At 42.2% G+C, this 22,087-nt stretch overlaps 1 protein-coding gene across 1 annotated transcript in view; it reads left to right on the top strand.

The window, feature by feature from the left end:
- The first annotated feature begins 531 nt into the window (after positions 1–531).
- The window catches only part of PEX14 (peroxisomal biogenesis factor 14), a 120,056-nt gene continuing 98,500 nt past the window's right edge, over positions 532–22,087 (top strand). The window contains exons 1-2 of the mRNA XM_011000819.3: positions 532–597; positions 13,794–13,841. Of these exons, the coding sequence (XP_010999121.2) occupies positions 562–597; positions 13,794–13,841 (84 nt within the window). The 5' untranslated portion in view covers positions 532–561. The remainder of the gene's footprint in view (positions 598–13,793; positions 13,842–22,087) is intronic.

The following is a 22,087-nucleotide window of genomic DNA, read 5'->3' as shown; positions in this document are numbered from 1 at the left end:
CAACCGCTATAAAATAATGATTCGTAGAACCTCCTCCTCTCCAAAAAGCAACCTCTTCTGTATTCTAATAAGCCCCTCATGCTGCGAAGATACTGTAATTGTGTGTGTGTATTTGGCCTAGACTTGAGAACGGGGGTTGAGTCTTAGATGTTTTTATTTCTAGCGCCTACCAAAGTGCCTGGCAAATAGTAGGCACCTAACAAATAGTACTGAACCGAACCATTAATCAATTATTTTCCAAATTTCTTCACAGTCATTTATGAAATACTTAGCAAGTCCCTACATGTGCCCAAGGCACTGTGGGGATGGACAAAGATTTAATTAAATAAAAATGACACACATCTAAGGATGCAAAAAGGACAGACTTCAGTATTCTTGGAAAGCAGAGACCTAATGGAAACTCTGCGTGGTGACCGTGACATGGGAGTTCCCCTCTCCTTCCCTAGTGGCCCCCATCGACAGGCTCAGTTCCGGCTACTTTTGTCTGGGCAAGCGAACGAGAGCCAGGGCGCTTGGGAGAAACCTCGCCCAGCTGCGATAGATTAGTCAGGCCTCAGAAAGATGGCGTCCTCGGAGCAGGCAGAGCACCCGAGCCAGGTAAGGGGAGTGGGATTGCCCCGCCGCGGTTGGCAGGGACCCTGGCTGGAGGGGGCGCTCGGCGGACGACTGGGAGCCGGGTGGGTACCCTGAGCCTCCGCAGCCGGGGTCCCCGACCTCTTGCCCCCTCCGGGGCCCCGCCCCTCCTCAGGTCCTAGCCGCCAGGCCCCTCCCCCGGTGACCCCTCTTTGACCACATTCCCGAGCCAGGGCTCGGGGGCGTCCTTGGGTCCCCACTTCCCGCTGGCCAGCCCCACGGGTCCCACTTGAGCTTAGCTAGGACGGTGGCGGGACCCTTGAGAAGCCTCCAACCTTGAGCTGCGAGGGCCCCTGCTTGAGGAGAGGGGTGAGAGGCTGGATCGTTCCCGGCCCTTCCCTCCGGGGAGGGCCTGACTCCATCAGGGTTCCCAATCGCCAGCCTCCCGGGTGGCCCCGCTGCCAGCCTCGCCGTCTTTAGTCACCTTTGCGCTTCCCCTGCCAAGTTGGAGGGTCGGGAATGTATTGGGATCCTCTCAGCGCGTTGATAGGAAGGGGACTCACTGTAAACAGACGCCACCGAGCTTTTCGCTAGTGATCCGTCCTTGTTTCCCAGAGTTTGGTTTTCTCGGTCCAGGGCTCCAGTTTTTCAGCCACAGATTCAACCAAATTCCACTCCAGTTAGGAGACCGCGAGGACCAGTCCTCATGTCTTACATCTGCTGTAAGGAAGCAGTGGATGATAAGGCCTCTGAAGGCTTTTGTAGTCCAAAGGTGGGGTAGGATGGGGTGAGGAGGATGGGTGTAAGCGGTACCTTACAATTACTGAGTGTGTGCTATCATGCCGAGGACAAATTACGTTTATTATCTCGCTTAACGCTCATTACAACCTTTATGAAGTACAGGCTATTAACCGCCATTTTACAGGAGTGGATACTAGGGTCTTGTTAACAAGCCCCGAATCATGTGCCTGAATAAGCCTGGTGTGTGTGACTCCACTCGTTAAGTTTAGTAAGGATTAGACAGAGGCGGAAGAAAATGGTTTCAGCCTGGACCTCATCACTCATCTCTCACCGCGTTGAAACACCTGTGGACTTTTTAGCGGCCTCCTGGTATTTCACTTCCTTGGCAGAACAACACCACTTAGTGTTTCTTACTCTTTCACTCTTCACTAGTCTATTACAGGAATTGCACTTAGAGGAGTTGTGTGTTCCCCAGACCAGCTTCAAAGCAAATGATTCAGAGATGTCTGGATTGTAAAACATGGGAAATAACTAGGGCTGATTCTGGTCTTCTCACTGTCAGAAGTTCTGGATTGTGGGGCGTAGCCTGAGAGAAGGGGGCTCTCCTTTCTTGCCTTACCCCACTTAGCTTGCTGAAATGCTGAGGCTCCTCAGACTCCGGGCTTCTCTGAACTGTTAAATGTTAGGAATGTCCACAGGCTGGGATTAAAGAGTGCCAGGACATTTAATTTGTCAGTGCTGTGAGGGTTACTAAAAATTTTGCCACTTAGAGCCTTTGCAGTGCCCAAGGATTGCTTTGGTTCTGGAAATTGTTCTCTCTTACAATGCTTAAGGGGGCTTGGCCAGCGCTTGTTTGGTTTTCAGTTCTGCTTCTCCTTTGCCCTCCTTTCCAAAGCTGGTAGAGATAAGGCTGCATCAGAACATGCTGGCAGCTTCGGGAAAAACTTGAGCACTTCATGCCAGATCCTGTCACTATCTGACAATAAGCTGCAAATGCACGCGTTTTACGTGAACCCACTCTCTTTAGCTGCTGCTGCTTATTTCATTTTCAAGTCCTGATCAGCTGGTTTCCCATTTCTTGAATAAAGCAGAGTGGAACTGAAAGAACTGTTTGGCTATTTCCCCCAGACCTGGTTTGTATGTGAGAAGAACGCTTTACACCTGTGGGACTGAGCCAGTGTTCTGTCTCTCGGAAAGTTTGTGAGTTCGCCTTGTGGCATCAGTCTCTCATTTTGAAAGATTAAGGATAAATAACCAATACTTCCTTTGAAAGTCAGTGTAGGGCAGTGGTTAAAAGTATGGAGTCTGAAACCATCCCCACTGGCCTTGAACCCTAGCCCCACTGCTTACCAGCTGTGTGATCTTGGACAAGTTACTTGACTTCTCTGGCCTTAGTTTCCCTGTCTGTAAAATATGAATAATACTAATTCCTGTCTCATAGCATTGCTCTAAGGATTAAATGAATTAACTATTTTAGAACGGTGCCTAACAGTGTTATCTATTGTTAGTCCACTCAACAAACTCTGGAGTTTCACTCACAAACCATCTAAGTCTTTCCTTAATCCTATTATAACATCTTTTGGGGTGTGATTTTTCATATTGTTGACACCAGTCCACTAAAGTTAGTCTTTTATTTACTCTAAAGTAATTTCCTTGAAATTTAAAGGAACACCGTGAATGCTGGTGTTTATCCTACTTGTCCTTTGTGACTTTTAGATTTCAGTGATATACTTGCTTTTTCATTATGGCATAGTCCTTTAGTCTCTCCTCAGAAACAGTTTGTTGGGATTATATTTATTGCTTCATATCCTAGTTCTGTTTACTCCACATTACTCTATTTTGCATGGCTAATCTCTTATCGAAGTCCCTTCTAGTCGGTACATGTTATGGCCCATTGGGATGGGAAATGTTATCCCTATTTCTGTACTTTTCCACCAGCTTTTCTGTCTTTAGTGGAGAGCAGAGGCATGGTTCAATCTGATTGTTTAATGGTTATTGAATATTGCGAATTATTACAGAACGTGGATTTCAGTTCTGTTCAAATTCACTGGCTATAGTAAATTTTGGACTGAGAAAACAGAAGAAGGGAAGGAAGAAGTGTACAGCAAAGACATGGAGCGGAAGAGCATGGCCTTGCGTCTTCACAGACTTCTGTCTGAACTCCAGCACTCACTTTTGGACTTGTCACTCCATGTCTCTGAGCCTCAGTTCTCTTTGTAAAACTGGAGTAATAATAATTACCCTAGACGGTTGCTTTGAGGGTTGGCTGAAATCACAGATACTAAGAGTATGTGGTGCACATTAAGTGCTCAGTGAATGTTACTTTCCTTCTCCCAATCTCTGTATGCAGTTTTGGAAATTACTGAACTCTTGACTAACAGTAGCTCAAACAAGCTATTTTGCCCCTCTATTTTGAAAAATTGCCAACCTATAGAAAAGTTGAAAGAATAATACAGAGAACTCCTGTAAAACTCCCACAAAAACCACCAAGATTCACAATGTTTACATTTTGCTGAATTCGCTTTATCTCAGTCTCTTTGTAAATCAATATATTTTTTGAATGATTTGGTAGTAAATTACAGACATCTTGATATTTCATCCTAGAATACTTCACCTTGTCTCTCATAAGAGTAAGGTTATTCTCCTACATAACCATAATACCATTATTATATAAGAAGTTTAGTGTTGATAAAATGTTATTTAATAATACAGACCACTTTCAAATTTTCCCAATTAAAAAAAAAATCAGGATCCATTGAAGAAACAGGGAGTGCATTGATTTGTCTCTTTAGTATGTTTTAATTTAGAATGATTCCCTAACCTTTAAAAAATTTTAAGAACTTTTTACTGGTGTTTAACATACACCCAGAAAGTATACAAATTATGTGTCTAGCTTGGTGAATTTTCAGAGTAGACACACTTGTGTAAGCAGTACTCAGATCAAGAAATCAAACATTACCAGGACCTCAGAAACCTCCCTGGTGTCCTTCCCAATACTATCCAATCCCCCAGAGATTGCCACTATCGTGAATTAAAATCCATAGATTAATAGCTCGTTGAGTGACAAAGTCCTTGTGGCCAAAAGCTTTACTGTGGAATTCCAATAGATGTGGTCAGTTTTGACAAATGTATATACCTGTTTAACCATTACCACAATCAAGATCAAAAGAATCCTAGTATTCCTAAATGTTCCTTTATGCTGCTTCTCACTAAATCCTTGCCTTTGGCCTCAGGAAGTCTGAACTGCTTTTTATCACTATAGATTATATTTGTCTTTACTAGAAATTACATATGAATGAATTCATAATGTATATATTCTTTTGTGTCACTTCTTTTGCTCAATATTGTTTGTGAAATTTATATTGTTGTATATATCAGTAATTCATTACTTTTTACTAATGTGTAGTATCCCATTGTATAGATATACCACAATTTGTTGGTCTGTTTACCACTTGATAGACATTTGGAGTGTATTAATTATTGCCAGATAACAGTGTTAGTATAAATTTAGCAGTTTAAAGAAACACAAATTTATTGTCTCACAGAGTCTGTGGGTCAGGAGTCAGGACACAGTTTAGCTGAGTCTCACATGGCAGCAATCAAGGTGTCTGCCAGGGCTGTGATCTCATCTGAGTCTTGACTGGGGAAGGATCTGCTTCCTAGCTCATGTGGTTGTTGACAGCATTTAGTTCCTATGGACTGCAGACTGAGGACCTCATTTTGTTAGTAGTGGTCAGCCAGGGGCCACCCTCAAGTATCTTGCCACATAGGTCTTCCCACCATGGCTACTTGCTTCCTCAAAGGCAAGTGGACACTACAGTCTTACATATTGTAACCACATATGTGTAATTACACACATTCTGTCACCTTTACCATACTCTGTTGTCCAGAAACAAGTCATAGTACCCACCCACACTCAAGGGAACAAAGGCCTGAATACCAGGAGGTGAGGATCATGGGAGTCACCTTAGAGTCTGTTCCCTACACAATTGGTTCTAGTTTGGAGCTACTATAAAAATTCATATGTAACTTTTTGTGAAGACATATTTTCATTTTTCTTGGGAAATACCTATGAGTGGAATTGTGGGGTCACATGTTAAGTGTATGTTTAGCTCTATAATAAATTGCTTAAGTGTTTTGCAAAGTTGTATTATTTTTCATTCTCACCAGCAGTGTATGAACATTCTAGTTGCCGCACACGCACACTAACACTTGGTATTGTCTGTCTGTTTTAATTTTAGCCATTCTAGTGAATATGTAGTGGTATTTCATTGTGATTTTAATTTGCATTTCTGTGGTGACAAATAACATTAAGCATCTCTTTTCATGTGCTTATTGGTAAAGGCTGAGGTTCATTTTTTTCCCTATATGGATATCAGTTGTTTTAGCATCACTTGTTGACATATTACCCTTTCTCCATTGAATTATTTTGCCACCTTTGTCAAAAAAAATATATTGTATATAATAGGTCAGTTTCTGGACTCTGTTTTCTTCCATTTATCTATATGTTTCTCCTAATGCAAATAAAATACAGTTGACTCCTAAACAACAAGGGTTTGAACTGCATGGGTCCACTTATACTTGGATTTTTGCCAATAAATATATACTACAGTACTACACAATTTGTGGTTGGTTGAATCCATAGATATGGAGGGCTGACTGTAAAGTTATATGTGAATTTTTGACTGTGTGGAGAGTCAGCACCCCTAACCCCTGTGTTGTTCAAGGGTCAGCTGTACTGTCTTGATTGCTATAGCTTTATAGTAAATCTTGAAATTGGGTAATGTGAAATATTCTGACTTTATTCCTTTTCAAAATTGTTTTAGCTTTAGTGCATTGCACCTATATAAATTTTAGAATCAGTTTATCAATTCTTACAAGAAAGCTTGCTGGGATTTTTACTGGGATTGTGTGAAATCTGTAGATCAATATGGGGGAGAATTGACATCTTAGCAACATTAATCTTCTAATTCCTTAAAATGGTATATGTCTCCATTAAGGTCTTTGATTTTTCTCGGTAGTATTTTATAGTTTTAAGCTTGTAGGTCATGTACACATTCCATTAAATTTCTCTCTAAATATTTCATATGTTTGCATACTATTGTATTTATAGATTATACGTTTAAATTCCATTTTTAATTGTTCAGTACTAGCGTATAGAAATAAAATTGAGTTTGTCTGTTAGCTTTGTATCTGCAGCCTAGTTAAGCTCATTTATAAAGTAGGTTTTTATAAATTCCTTATGATTTCTCTGTAGATGATTCTCCGTAGGTGTCATCTGCAAATAAAGACAGCTTTACTTGCTTCCCAATTTATATGCCCTTTATTTTTCTTGCTTTATTGCATTGTTCAGGATTTCTAGTACATTAAAAGAAATATTGAGAGTAGATATTCTTGCCTTACTCCTGATCGTAGGGGAAATGCATTCAGTCTTTTACATTTAAATAATGATGTTAGCTATAGGGTTTTTTTTTTTTTTTTGATGGTCCCCTTTATCTAGTGGGGGAGATTCAACTTTCATTTTTAATTTGCTGAGTTTTTTTCTTAAATCATATGTGTTTTGAGTGTTGTCAGGTGCTCTTTTTGCTATTGGCTGAGTTAACTATTGTTTTCCTCCTTTTTTCTGTTAATATGGTGATTTATATTGATTGATTTTTCAAATGTTAAACCAATCCCGTTTGTTGAATAAATTCCACTTGGTCATAATGTATTATTATTTTTAGATAATGCTGGATTTGATTTGGCAATATTTTGTTAAGGATTTTTACATTTATGTTTACGAGGGATATTGATTTATAGTTTGCATGTACACGCATGTGTGTATGAAATCTGTATTGAGTTTTGGTATCAAGGTAATGCTACCATCTCAGAATGAGTTGGGAATTTTGACCTTTTTTCTACTTTCTGAAATAGTTTGTATTAGACTGGTATTTTTTTCCTAAGTGTTAGATAGAATTTACCAGTGAAGCCACCTGGGCCTAGAGTTTTCTTTTTAAGTTTAAGTTATATACTTCATTTCTTTTTAAATTAAGCATTTTGAAATTATATTTTGAATTCTTTAATTATGTATTTTAAAAATAGATACAAGGCTATTAAAAATTTCATTTTTTTCTAGGGTCAGTTTTGGTATATTGTATCTCAAGGAATTTACTATCATTTCAGTCAAATTGTTTTTAAGGGTTTTTTTTTTTTTGTAGTTTTTCCTTATCTTTTAAATGTCTACAGGGTATACAGTGATTTCTCCTTTTTCATTCCTAATATTGGAATTAGTGTTTTTTTTTCTTTTTTCATCTATCAGTCTATAAATTTATCAATCTTAGTACTCTTCAGAAAAGTAGTTTTATTTTATTCATTTTCCTCTGTTATTTGTAAGTTTTAAATTTCATTTATTTCTTTCTGTTTACTTGGGATTTCACTTGTTCTTATTTTTTAGCTTCTTTTCTAAAGTCACTACTTAAAACTGTAAACTTCCTTCTAAGCACTACTGTAGTTGCAGTCCACAAATTTAGATGTGTTTTCATTTTCATTCAGTTCAGGATATTTTCTTACTTCCCCTGTGATTTCTTCTTTGACCCATAGATTGTTTAGAACTCTACTCAATTTCCAGACATTTGAAAATTTTCCAGATTTTTTTCTGATTTCTAGTTTAATCCTTTTGTGATGAGAGAGCATATTCTATATGATTTCAAGTCTTGTAAGTTTGTGTTATGGTCTGTCCTGAATTTTCCTTATGAACTTGAAAATGCAAATGATCCTTGAACAACACAGGTTCGAACTGTGCAGGTCCACTTACAAAAAATTTAAAAAAAATACATGGTACAGTACTACACTATTTGCATTTGGTTGAATCTGTGGATGCAGAATCTTGGATATGGAGGCTTGACTGTAAGGTTATATGTGTGGATTTTTAGCTGCTTGAGGGTCATTCTCCCCTACCCCCTTGTTCAAGGGTCAACTGTAGTGTATATTCTGCTGCTGTTAGGTAAAGTGTTCTGCAAATGGCATTAGGCCTTATTGGTTGATAGTCTTATTTAGGTCTTCTGTATCCTTGCTGACTTTTTTTTGTTCTTGCTGACTTTTTAATTAAGGAGGGAGGATTATTAAAGTCTCCAACTATAACTGTGGATTTGTCTTTTTATCTTTTTAATTCTGTCTGATTTACTTTATGTGTTTTGAAATTCTGTTATTATGTGATACTTATTAAGGATTATTATGTCTTCTTGATTGACTCCTTTATTTTGGAAATGTCCATGTGTATCATTGGTAGTTATCTGTTAGTCTGAAGTTGTCTGAGATTAATGTTGCCACTACAGCTTTCTTATGATTAGTGTTTGCATGGTGTATCATTTTCCACCTTTTGGCTTTTTACCTATGTGTGTCTTTTTGTTTAGAGTGGGTTTCTTGTAGACAGTGTACAGCTAGGTCTTGTGTTTTTTCCCCACTCAATCTGACAATCTCTGCCTTTTGGTTGGTGTTTCATTTATTTAAGGTAAATATAAATATGGTTGGGTTGAAGTCTGCGAACTTGCAATTTTTTCATCTGTTCTTTGTTCCCTCTTTTCTTGTCTTCTTCTGGATTGAATTATTTTTTAGGATTTTATTTTATCTCTACTGTTGGTTTAGCTGTACCTCTACTTTTTTGTTGTTGTTTTTTATTAGTGATTGCTCTAAGGTTTACAATATGTTACTTTAAGTTATCACAACCTACTTTTAAATGATACTATACTAATTCATATATAATGTAAGAACTCTGAAAAAGTCTTTAATTTGTGTTCATTTTGAAAGATATTTTCACTGGATATAGAATTCTAGGTTGACAGGTGTTTTTTTTGTTTTTTGTTTTTTTTTTCTGTGAGCATTTTCAAGATAGTATTCCATTGTATTTTTTTGGGCTTGCACAGTTTCTAATCAGAAAGTCTTTTTCTGAAAGTCTGAAGTCATTCTTAATCTTGATTAATATCTGTAGGTAGTGTTTCTCTCTTTTTCTGGATGCTTATAAGATTTTTCCTTTTTCATGGATTTTTAGAATTTGATTAGGGTGTGCCTTGTTATGCTTTTGTGTTTGCTCTGCTTGGGGTTTGTTGAGCTTCTTGGATCTATGAGTTTGTAGTTTTCATCAAACTTGGAAAATTTTCAGCCTTTATTTCTATAAATATTTTTATTTTTCTTTTTTTGGTCTTTTTTTCTTCCCTCCTTCTTCATTTTGGTCAGTTTCTGTTGCTGTGTTTTCAAGTTAGTGAAATTTTTATTTCAGATATGTTTTTTCATCTCTAGAAGTTCTACTTTCATTTTTCTTCTTACTATGATCATGTTTTCTTTTAAATTCTTTTTTGATTTATTGAGATATACTTGACATACACCATAATATTAATTTCAGGCATACAATGTAATGATTTGATATTTGTATTTTTTAAATTGAGGTAAATTCTTGAATAAAGTTATAACTCAATTTTTTTGTTTGATAATTATTTCTTCTATTTTCTTATTATAGGTTTCAGTTTTCTGCATCTTGACCTATGTTGAGATTTTTTGTTAGATGCTAGATGCTGTGATTTTTCTGGATTTTGTGGTCTTGCTTTTTTTTTTTTTTTTCCTTTTGATAGCAAATTTTTTTTTAACTTTTTTATTGATTTATAATCATTTTACAATGTTGTGTCAGGCTTGCTTTTTAAAGAGTGTTGAGTTTTGTTCTGGTGGATAGTTAAGTTACTTCTGGTTCATTTTGATTCTTTCAAGTCATGATCAAGGGTCGCTTTTATCCTAGGGATAATCTGACCTCCTTACCAAGATGTGGCCCATCCAGGTCTGTACTGAATGCCCTGAATGAGCAGTGAGGACTCTCCACTCTGGTTCTTGGGCCTCGTGAAACCTGTGAGGGTTCTGGGAACTGTTCAGCTTGCAGCTTCTTCATACTTTTTCTTACAATCTCGTGGAGTTTCACTCTGTGCATGTACAAATTTTAGTATTCAGCAGAGACTTAAGAGAACCTCTGTGTAGGCATCTGGAGCTCTCTTTCTGCATCACTGCCTCTTCTCTGGAATTCTGTCCTGCAACTTACAGCTGATGTAGCCTCCCTGAGCTCCAGTCTCGGTTTCCTCAGCTCAGTGAGACTGCTGTGTTCTGCTGGGGTGCGCCCCCAACTCCCACTCTGCCCCAATGTCACCTTGGACTGAAAAGTGTAGAAACCTGGCAGAAGTCAGAGTGATCTTAGGGCTCATATCATTTGTTTCTGTTCTGTCAGGAATAGCAATCCTGTCCTGCCTGCTGCCCAGTGTCTACAAACAGTGGTGTCATTTGTTTTGTTTAGTTTTCTGGTTGTTTACAGTGGGCGGGTGAGCCTGCTCCCTCTTGCTCCATCATAGAGCAGAGTCTTTTGGTTGATTCTGGGCAGAAGAATGGCATGATACAACTTTCATTATCTCATCTCATCCTGAATGTGGGGTAGTGGTGTTATTCCCATTATTTGCATGGATGAGGAAACTGGGGTTCAGGGATGTTGACCTGTATACCTACTGTCACTCAAAGGTCATCCACTTGTCACTGTACCAGTGTCTCTCCAAAAGTATCTGTTGAATTGAACCTTTTTCTTCCCAGCAAAGAACTATAGGCCAGACTGGCCTAGGACATGTCCAGAGTTCCACAGCCACTGACAGATGTAGGATGAGGGCTTCTAGACCTGGGTATTCTGCTGGTTGCTCCAATCTGAGCTGTGTGTGCAGTTGACCTTTGCTCTGCATCACGGTCAGCATGTGGGCACACCTCCTGGCTGGGGAAGGCCAGTGCCTGGACAGCAGGAGTGAGAGCACCTTTGTCTCTGTCAAACCGAAGCATTTTTCTCTCTGCTGCTGTGGGGTTTTTTTGTTTGTTTGCCAGTTTGTTTTTTAAAGCAGTCTTATGCTTTTGCTCTTCTTCTTGTCCTGCTCTCTGCATTCTGGCCCCTAAGGATCCTGACCGTGGATTGCCATAGTGCCTACTATGGCTCCTCAGCTGGTGATTTCTAAACCTTATTATTAGGATTATTTTTAAAACCATAGACCTGTCAAGACTTTCAGGATCAAGTTGTAATTTAATTAGTAGGGATTTGTCTCAGGCCAGGAAATAGACTCGACTACTTAAAGGGGGTTGATGGAGGGGCAAGCATTTAAGAAGTGTGGGGCTTTCACAAGCTCTGGACTGGCGAGACTAGTGGAGCTGCGTGAGCCTGGGGGGGTCAGCTTCTGACAAGCAGGTGGCTGCTCAGGCCTTTGCCCTCTGTCTCTCGAAGCAGCATCTAGAGCTGCAGGTTAAAGATGGGAGTCTGTCCTCCTCCTCCTCATAAGGAAGTAGGATGGTCACGGTTCTCCTAGGGGTGCTGTTGATGTTTTGGATGGGACAGTTCTTCATTTAGCCTCTCAGGCCCCTGCCTTCTAAATGCCAGTGGGACTCCCTGGTCACTGTAATGGCCAGAACCACCTCCGCACATTTTCCAAGTGCCCCCCTGGGGATGATTCTGCCCCAGGGTTGAGAGCTATCGAGCTATGACATTGCATTGAGAGTAGGCCAGGTTTGTGTTTTGCAGGTGAGATGTTCCAGGAAACACACTGCCATGGTCCTTTGCTTGCTTCATTTTGGCTTATGTATATAAAGTGGTTCCTTTGTTTTTAACTTTTTAAATTAAAACTTTTCATTAAGCATATGTTTATTGAGTACCAGTGACATTCTAAGTGCTGACGATCAGCCTTCACTAAGGTGATAGAGTGCCTGCCTACAAGGAACTTCAAATCTAATGGAGACAGATAATAAATTAGTTATATAATGACGAATTTCAGATGGTATTTTCAAGGAAATCAATATGGAGAGTAGTAAGGATGAACGAAGACTGTTTTGGTCATCAGGAAATAGTTTTCTAAAGCACACAGACAGGAAACTGGCAACGGTCCATTTTAGATTAAAGATATCTCAACATGAGCTGGAGAATCATCTAGAATATAATCGTATCAGGCTGTTCCCTGATTGACGAGAAGTCCTCAGTGAACCATTGGTAAGTTGGACTGACCTCAGATAGCACCGTAAGTTGGAATACGGTGTGGGGAAATGCTTGCTCCTCTCTTAGCAGCCCCGAGATTGAGCTTGGAGGTCTGGCTTTGATGTGCTGAGACCCCAGAAAGGTCTGGGAATCCAAGGTTTGAGGAATTTGGAGAGTGTTGCTGTTTAAATTCCTTGAGGGGGATATGCACACATGTATGTTCTTTTGATACCCTTTGAGTATCCTTGGAAGAATATATAAGGAACCAGCATCAGTCATTGGGTCCCCAAGAAGAGGTGACTGAGTGTTGGGACAAGAAGGGGCTCTTGGTACAGGACTTTGGATGAGGAGATAGAGTCCTTTTTCTAGCAGAGTCCTTGCCACTGTGCCATGTGCCAGCTGTGTGGTAGCAACCGGGCCTGAGGAAATCTTTGGGGACCGGATTCTTTCTTCTCCCACCTTCTTTCTTCTCCCACCTTCTAGCCTTTTTTCCTAGGAGGCTTGGAACTTGCCATCTAAACTAGCTGAGAGGAGTTTGGAGCCTGGAGGCTGGCTCCCGAGACCCACAGATTAGCTACATTTGTCTGGATATTCTCTGCAGATAATTGGAAATTGGCTTGAACATCGGTATCAGTAAACTAATCATAACTCTCAAGCTGCCTGTTTTATTCTTTTGGAGATTTGTAAATTTCCTCCCAGTCTGTCTGTCTGTCTCTGTCCCTGCCTCTCTCTTTCTCTGAATTTTGGCCAGATCAGCCAAGGGTTGAAGGTAAATGCGAGGGTGAGGAGAGAGATCCAGAGAAGGAAACACATTAGGGCCAGGCAAGTGGGCCACGTGCTGCCTGCCTGCGGGTTAGTCTGTTTGTCTGTCAGCCTGTCATTAGCTTATTTACAAAAAAGACTGAAGCCCGACTTTCTTTACTGCTGGGGATTGGTGTCCTCTGTGACAGGTGATAAATAGGGACCAATATCCATAGTTTACTGCTTCATGGCTCCAGATAAGATGCCCAGAGAAAATGCAAGTGTGGGCAACTGGGGCCCCCTCGTGGCTGGATCTGGTTCTCCACTTTTGCTCTGCTCTTCATCAGCAAGTTGGGGAGATGGCAAAAGAAAAGTTTTGCTTTCACTTAAAGCCTTTCCCTGGACTTTGCTGTTTCCGTGGATTTTGTGATGGTCCCCAGCCCCTGCTGCTCAGCTGCTGATCTCAGGCCCTCCTATGCCAAATGCAGCCTTCTTCTTGAGGTGCTGTGACAGTGAGGTGCTGTGACAATCTCTTCATGTTCACTGGCGAATTCAGACTCTTTGGGCTACTTCTTATATGTACCCACCACAGAACACTGCAGTATGAAAAACTGGTGAGAAATACGAGAAGTAGGTGTTTGTGCGTGTTGCTTGAGAATGGAATGTCTTTGGTTTTTCTGGTGTCCATTGGGTGGCACTGTGATCTTACTTTTGTTTCTATTTTTCTCTGCAGCCCAGCTCTACTCCAGGAAGTGAAAATGTGGTGCCTCGAGAGCCGCTGGTAAGTACCCACAATATATAGTATCATTTTCTAATAATTAAAATACTATGTGAGTTTAAAGAAACCTAATGGTCCTATTGTACATCAGTAGAGCCCCTTTCAAAGTAAGTGTCGTGTGGAGACTAAGCTGCCAGTGACCTGCGACTTCTGACTCCTTTTCTGGCATGTGGGGATTAGTAGCCTTAGTGAAGCCTGGTCTTTCCTGGAATGAAAAGCGTCGGCCCCCGGTGGTGATGCACCCCTGTATTTGCTGTTAATCAGTAGCTGTTAGTGGGAGGCCTGAAATTTTGGAGGCCAAGCTGGAGTGGGGTTGCTGGGCCTGACCAAGCTGCTGCTTGATTGTGTGAAATAGCCATTCTGCTCCTCAGGGTGAGGGCACTTTGGGTGGCCTCTGAAGAACAGATAAGGGAGAGAGTTCGTTTCTGCCTGGCCAGTAATTAGGTTTGTGATGCTCGTTACCAACATTAGCTGCTATTGGTAGCGAAGAGCCTACTAAGTACGGAAGCTAATTTTCTTTATGAAGTGCTTTTGCTTAGGGGTCTGAGCCAAGATGCCTGCCCGCCCACCCCATTTTCATTCTGTTTTGCATTTCAGGGCCTGTTGCAAATCCTGTTGGCTGGGTATCAAGACCTGTTGTGTACAAACCAGCTGAGTTTTATGGAGGGGCCAGCTTTAGATTTAACTTTTCAGAGCTTTTTCTTTCTTTGAATGTTGATATCAAGCTGAGGGATGTGTGGCCAAGCGTTTGTTTCGGCAGGGCCTGCAGTTTCACCTGTTTTTCTTCCCTCGCCTCCTGGCAGTGGTGGGAGGAGGTGACGTGAGGTCCTTAGCTGGTATGAACAAGTCTGAATTCTAGTCTGTACTAAGGTTTTCCAGGGCAGAAGCTGAGTCGGATTTGAGTGAGCTGGAGAAAGGCCAGGCCGATACGAGCCCTGCCAGGACTGTTGGAGGGTGCACTGTTGTCACGCATGTCACCTACTGTCACCAAGTACGGTTCGCTTCCCGCCACTCCCCCAGTGCCTTCCTTTCTCTCTTTTGGTATTGCCTGGGTTCTTCCTTGAGGTCTCAGTGGTGTGAAAGCCAGAGGAGGCCTCTTCGCTTTGCCAGCCCCATAGATAGGGAGCTTGTTTCCCGTGGGGCCTGCCTCCGTGCTCCTCAGGCTGAAGTTGTGGTTGGTTTTGGGCTAAAGTTCAAATTGCACACTCCAGTCCTCTTCAGTCCTTTACGTCCTCAGTCTCTTTTTACGTTTTTATCTTCTCATTTACCTATTGACCATCTTTTGGGGGTGTGACTGGATAAACTTTTGGGGGTTCTCTCTAGCAGTGAGCCCTGAGCAGTTGGCAGCCTCTCTGACTGTGGGTGCTTGGAGCCCTGCAGCCCCGCTGCCCCGCTGCCGTTTCTGTGCACTGCTCTTTTCCTGCTGTACTCTGCATCTGCTTGTTGGTTGGTTGTATTTTTATTTCTTTCTTTTCTGGGAGGCCCTGAGCAGTCTTCAAACCCTAGTAGCCTGCGATTGTCCAGAGTTCAGACTCATTCTCTCCAGGCCAACTCTACAATTACCTTATATTTAATTAATATTTTTCCCCCTCTTTACGTACTTGCTGCATAATTGCTCAGAGGAAAGAAAACACATAGCAGCAATTCATATATATATAAAAAAAAATAATTAAAAAAACCCCCGAAATAAACTCCCATCTCATTTGGGCTGTTCCTATGAGCTGGGCAATTAGGGCCCTATTAAAAGGCAGACCCTTCCTCCTTCCCCTTTTCTTTTTTTTTTTTTTTATTAATTTTTTTATATTAAACTCCCACAGTCTCTCAGTCATGCCCTTATTGCTTTTGGCCAACTGTTTGCGGCAGCCTGATTAAATGAGGGCATCAGCTGAGTTGTGTGGGCTTGAGTGAGCTCCTTCTGCCTTTTGGGAGTGGCAATGGGAGGGTGCCAGGCAGAGGAGCCCGCTGAGGGCTAGTGATGGCTTGTGTGGCGGGTCCGGGGTACAGGATGAGCGGCTATGAGCTGGCAGCTGGCTGAGGAGAGTCCTAGGATGCCAGAGAAGCCGTAGGGTGGGAGCCCGCACCCACGGAAAGCCCCGCAGTACTCAGCCCGGGTAGTCACCCCTCCCCAGGGGAGGTTTCTCAGTCCGGGTGTGCTAGTTGTCTCCTGGGTGCTCAGGAGGAACAGACAATTGAAGAATAAAGCCAAGCCTCCTTCCCAAGTAATTTATATATCTTATTTGGGGAAGAAAATGCATTTGTTACACATGAAACAATTAGCAAACAGCACAAGGTTGTATATAATTTTAGCAAACAGTACAAAATTGTATATAATTTGGTGCAGAATTGCCTGGCTGGGTGTATAAGAGAGCCCTCATTCAGAGGAGGAGTTCTCTGGGACTGGCGGGGTGAGTAGTTAGGGATGGTTTTTGTGAAACTTGAAGCCAGGTCTGGAGGAATAGGATATTCCAGTGTTGAGCGAACACGGTGCTCAGTTATTTTTGGTTTTGTTTTTTAACTGAGTGGAGTGCATGTTTTCCACAGAATTCCTTAATGGAAGCTGCCTGTTTTCTATACTAAAAAAGGCTAAGCATGGGATGTTGAAGGCAAATAATCTTGTTCTTTGTCTTCAGAACTAGATGATTGCTTTGGAATAATTTTTCCCTTTATTAAAAAAGTGAGTTATGACAAAAGAGGCTCTATTGAGTAGTCAGTACAGTGCAAGTGACTTTGTCAGGTGGATGTATTTGGGTGTCTGCATTACTGCTTTGCTCTGTTTGCTGGGGAAAGAGAGCCTGATTTTCATATCTGTTCTCTTTGGGCCATAAAAACTGGCTTGTGATTTTGAGCTGATATATATAGTCTTGTAGTCTCTAATTGACACATTTGTGTGTGTAGCCATCCCTTATCTTGATTCCAGCTAAACAGTGGCACTGCACGGCACCTTCTTGCCCCTTCAGCCCTCCCCTCACAGAAAAACTAACCCAGCAACTCTGGCCACATAGGTTGGATCGTTGGCTCTATAATGTCACGATGTCCTCAGGGCTGGAGATTGGTGAACAGACTGGTCTTGATAAATTCTGTCCTCTCCTAGTTGAAATTCTCTGATTGTTAATGACAGAACTCTTTGCCAGAGTTCAAACGGCTGATTACTTTTTCTTTATACTTTGTCCACTGAGCTTTGCCTTCCAGGGCAAGGATTTTTGACAGCCCTCCAGAGCACTGACCTTTGTCTTCTCCCAGTCTGTTCAAAACCTGTAAATTTCCCTCAGCCCTGGGTTTTCTCATCACCTGTGTGGGCACATTCTCAGGCTCACACAGAGGCTTTGGGTGGGTCCCTGCACTGTTCCAGGAGGGTCACGTCCTGCCTGGTCGGCAGATCTTTGAGAATGGGTGGACAGTTGTCTGCATGAAGTAGTAACTTGGTTCCTGACTTGCTTGGATACAGAAACAGGGGTTAAGTAACCTTCTGAGAGTCCTTCTAGTCATATGAGTTTAGGCTATTTGAAGCAGCAATAAATATGGTTTCATTTACATGTCTGCTCCCTTGTTTCAATACAACACGTCCCTCAGTATTTAGCAATACTGTTGCTTACCTGCTTTATATGGTGCTTGTGGATCTTGGCTGAACTAGAATTTCAGCTTTTTGCTCTGACACCAACTTCTCTCTAATAGATGAATTTTCTGCCATCTGCTCTTCCTCTAACTTGTAGGCTTAGGTTTTTTTCTCTCCTTCCGTTCATTTGTTTGTTTTTGTCTTTGCTTTTTGTTTCTATCCTTTACCCTGCGTCCCTCTACCAGAATAATCCCAAACTGCAATTAATGTGCCTTTATAAATGATGATGGTAATTCTGTTTTATCACCTTCCCTACAGTTAAGATTTTTGAGTATGCTGAATTCTTTTTTTTTTTTTAACATTACATCCCCATGACTTATTTATTTTATAACTGGAAGTTTGTTCCTTTGACCATCTTCACCCATTCCCCACTCCCCTGAGTTCCTTTTTTTTTTTTTTTTTTTAGATCCCACATCTGAAGTACAGAAGTACCGTGTATCCTCAGGTTTCTCCCTGAGGCTAAGACAGAACCTTGCCCGGGGGGTTCTACATCATGTATTTGATCTCAGCCCTTCTAGGGGAGCTCATCCACCTTACACCTGGGACACCTAAGATTTTCTCTTTGGTTTTTAAGTCAATTAACCAGAGGCTGGTAATCAAAGGCTATTAATATCTTGATGAATTCAAGGAGTTGGTCTGTGAGCTTCTCTTTGAGAATAGCTGTGGCTGGTTGATTTCTCCTCGAGACCGCTCGCACGGATTTCTGGCTCAGCCTCCCCTGTGTTTGTATCTTTTGTGGTTCGAGTACTTGGGTGTACTTGTCGGCCGGCTCACTATGGATAGGTGATTCTCATGTTTTTTCCCCCAAAACATTTCTGAAGGATGATATTCACATGCTCAACACATTTCTTTGTGTACACTCATGTACATATGTATTATGTATATATGTGTATAAGGAACCTGTAACACACATGTACTTACAAAGTTCAAAGCACTTGGTGGGAAAATAAAATTGATTTTAATATTATATTCATGTGTTTTATAATCACAGGGGTAATGAGCCTAGCCACTTTCAGGAAATTACCGTTTTTCCAGGAAAAATAAATAACTATGGCAAATCTAAAATATTAAGCATTATTATTTAAAGGGTCTGTAGTGGTTGATTTCTGTGGGCTGTGGCAGAGATACGTCTGCTAAGGTGAGCTGTAATTTCCACCTCTGTTTCCCACCCAGCGTCTGTCTGGAGGCAGGTGACTGGGGATGACATTATAGGGATAATCCTAAGTCTGCTCTGTTTATTTGTAAAAAGAGTGAATCGTTTGTAGTGTTGGTACTTACACTGTTACTAGCAACACACGACAGGAGGCACCCCTCGCAGCTGCTACAGAGAAGCTGGGGACTTAATCAAGTACAAACACCCAGAGGGTAGGTCTTGGGTGCACCTCTGACGGGGCATTGTTGTGCACCCCGACTCCGGGCTGCGCTGGAGGCCTGGGCCCCTCAGATGGGAGGGAATGTTGGCTTTCCTCCTCCCCCACTCTCCTCTCATCAACCATGGAGAAGCTTTAGTGAGGACAACGCTGCTCTCTCAACACTGACACCCCTTGTTGGGAGGGTGCCTGGGATTCCCGCCTATCCTGCAGAAAACTGGTCAGAACTAAATGCTCAAAGGGCTGAACTTGATTGAAAAGCCTCGTTCCGTCTCCGGGGGGCTTCTCCACGACCTCGGGGCTACTTACTGATTTTGAAATTACTGCCTCTTCCTACACCGTCCTTCCTGTTAAGACGGAGAAGGTTTATTGAGTAGACGAGGCGGTGCCCTTTAAGTTCTTTCCTCCTTCAGGTAAATGAAGAGGTTGCCTTTTCAGTTTTAAGGTATCCTTTTACAAGTAATTATTAGATGAATCGGAACTCTTAGGAGTAATAATTAGAGAAATGGAATTTGAAATCGTTATTCAGCTCTGTTTATACTTTGGGTTCCTGGCTTTCATGGTAATACTTTATGTTTGCTGTCGTTCCTGTAATCAGAGGCCCTGACAGTTGGATAACCGAGCAGTGTCCTCATTCTGGAGATGTGGGAACTGGGGAGCTGAGCACTCAAGTGCCCTGTTTCAGAGGCATAGTGATTAGGGGAATTCGGTGTTTAATCTTGTCACCAGCCTTGTTCTTCCAGAAGAGGTTTCGTTTCCTCCCTTTTCTCCCAGAGACAGTCTCAGAGTCCTCTCCAGTCATTGCTGGAGATGGGAGGTGCAGAGCCCTTATTTGGGCAGAGTGACATTCTGAAAATGTTTTTCTGTTGTTTAAAAATCAGTTATTATCTTATCTGGAAGAATATTCACTCAAAAGCTGCTTTTTAAGTTGGGTATTCCACGTGGCAAACTCAGCAAATCCTCAACGAGTCCCCCAGTTTGCGAACCATTGGATGTCATTTTGGGGACAACCGTGTGCCCTACAGTTTCCAGGGTGATTAAAATTTAAAATATTTTAACCCGTTGTCAAACCATGCAGGCCAATTTGGGTTTGAAAAATACGATCTTGTAGTTGGTCCCACTTCTGTACTGTGAGAAGCTGCGAGAAGATAAAGTGGTGCTTTGGAGAAGGACGCTTTCGCCGCCCTTCCTCCTTCCCTCCCAGCTCTCCTTTCTTTTATGGTTTGTAGTTACAACCAAGATTTATGCTTGTTGCTCCACAAATCTTCTCTCTGCCATTATGAGTTTGTCTGCGCAGTCTAAAGATGGGGCCGACACTGAGTGATTCTAGAGGTAAATCTGCGCGGGGGCGCTTCCTGACACTCAGAGGCGGCGAGGAGCTAACTCATGGCCCCCAGTGGGCTGGGCGTCCGGATGGATTGCCCCTGTCGGGAAGAAGATGTGCTGCCGCCTTTGTAGCCTCTTGCTTTTGGTGACCCTGGTGAGACTGCTCTCCTGCTTATGCTCACTGCGGGTGGCACCCTGGGGTGTCAGCAAGAAGCCTTTCTCAGTGTGTCTGCTGTGGTCCAGTTGGGCCACAGCAAGAGCATCTTTAGGGGCAGGGCCGCTTTTTCCAGCTTGGCGGGGAGGAGTTGCTAACAGAATCAGGCACACAGTCATGTGTATGAATGGGTTAGTGTTTCCACAGTTCGCTGAAAATGGGATTTGATGGAGAAGGGGACAAGTAAACATTTATTAAACATCTTTTGTTTTCTTTCCTTGTACTTTCCGTTTGCTATATGCTTTTGTCTTGTGTGTACCTTTGACTTATTTCAAATCTCTTGTGAAACGAAGTGTCAGCACCAATAAATACGTATTTTTAACAGTGTCAAGAGTTTGCATGAGATGCTCTTCTCAAAGGAACCGACTCTCTATCGTGGGGCTGGGGAGGCTACTCACCAGGCCTGGGTGCTGTGAACGGGCAGCCCTGGCTGGTCTCGTGCACACCCACACCCCTTCTGCAGGCCAAGAGGGAGTCAGGTTGTCTTGTATCTGTGTGCCAGTTGATTTGTTAGCGAATTAGGCAATTTTATTAAATATGCTCTAAGCATATGTGAACAGAGGGATCTGCAAACATCATGTGTTTTGTAAACGTAAATGTGAAAAGCAGGTTTCCTGAAAACTAAGCTGAATGCTTTGGTAAATGTGAACTGCTAAAAAGGTGGTTGTCTTTTTAGATGTAAGTAGAGAAAATCATAAAAATCTAGAGGAATTACGTGCTTCAGTTTGCTTTGCTAATGTCTTTTAAGGTCTCACTTTGCTTTAGAAATTGTGAAGGGTGTGTTATGGGTGAAGTTTATGCGAGAAAGACGTCTGGGAACTTCAGTCTGTGGGCCCACACTCAAAGAAAAGGTCTTGGCGCTACATCAAAAGATTAGCAAATGACTGTGCGTTTGTTTATAGGTTTTAAGTTAATGTAAAATGTTTAAGGTATGTAGATAGACTCCATCTTTAATGATTCCCTGCTTTAACTGATTTTTCAATTAACTGACCAATTAGTAGCTCTGATCACATAGGCCCGGAGGACTTCTGCTGTATGATATGCTGGCCTCCGTGCTGGTTTTAAAAATTTTTGTTATCTTGTTTCAGCCTCACAGACCGGTGAGAATCACTCTTCCTCAGTTTACAGTGAGGAAACAAGCCCAGGGCAGCCACGTTCCCACGGCTAGTCAGCGGCGGGACTGGGAGTTAAGCCCCAGAGTCCGCACTGCAGACCTGAGCAGGATAGGAGAGCAGGCAGGACAGTGCTCTGACCTCGCCGGGCACAGAAGTGTGGGAGCGGGGCTTTGGCTTGTTCGGGTGCTGCCTGGTGAGTCTGTGCTTCCTCTGAAGCTGCTGCCATCACACATTCTCACTGGTTGGAGTCTTTTGTATGCATCTTAGCTGTTGAAAAGGCACCTATTAATTTATCACAGGTGAGGTGGGCCTCCGCACTTGGAGGAGACGCCTGCACCCATGTACCTCACTAATGACAGGTTATGGGATCGGGGCGAGATAATGGGGTCTTTTCATCTTCCGTGTGTGCAGCACGGTGCTGTGTCCCTGGGAGCTCCTAGAGGGCAGCAACTGCTTGTGGTTCCAGCTCCTGCTGGCAGAGGGAAGCTTCCACAATGGAGCAACTTGCTTTCAACACTGCTCCACCGTAAGCAAAGAAACTATAGAGTATTCAGGATCTCCGTCTTTGCTTCCTCTGCCCCCTCAGGTAAATCCTTTATCTGTGTTCCCAT

Source organism: Camelus dromedarius, chromosome 14 (assembly GCF_036321535.1).
Source record: "Camelus dromedarius isolate mCamDro1 chromosome 14, mCamDro1.pat, whole genome shotgun sequence".
In the NCBI taxonomy this organism is placed as follows: Eukaryota; Metazoa; Chordata; class Mammalia; order Artiodactyla; family Camelidae; genus Camelus; species Camelus dromedarius.
Note: the sequence above shows the minus strand (reverse complement) of the source record. Positions and strands in the feature narration are given on the sequence as shown.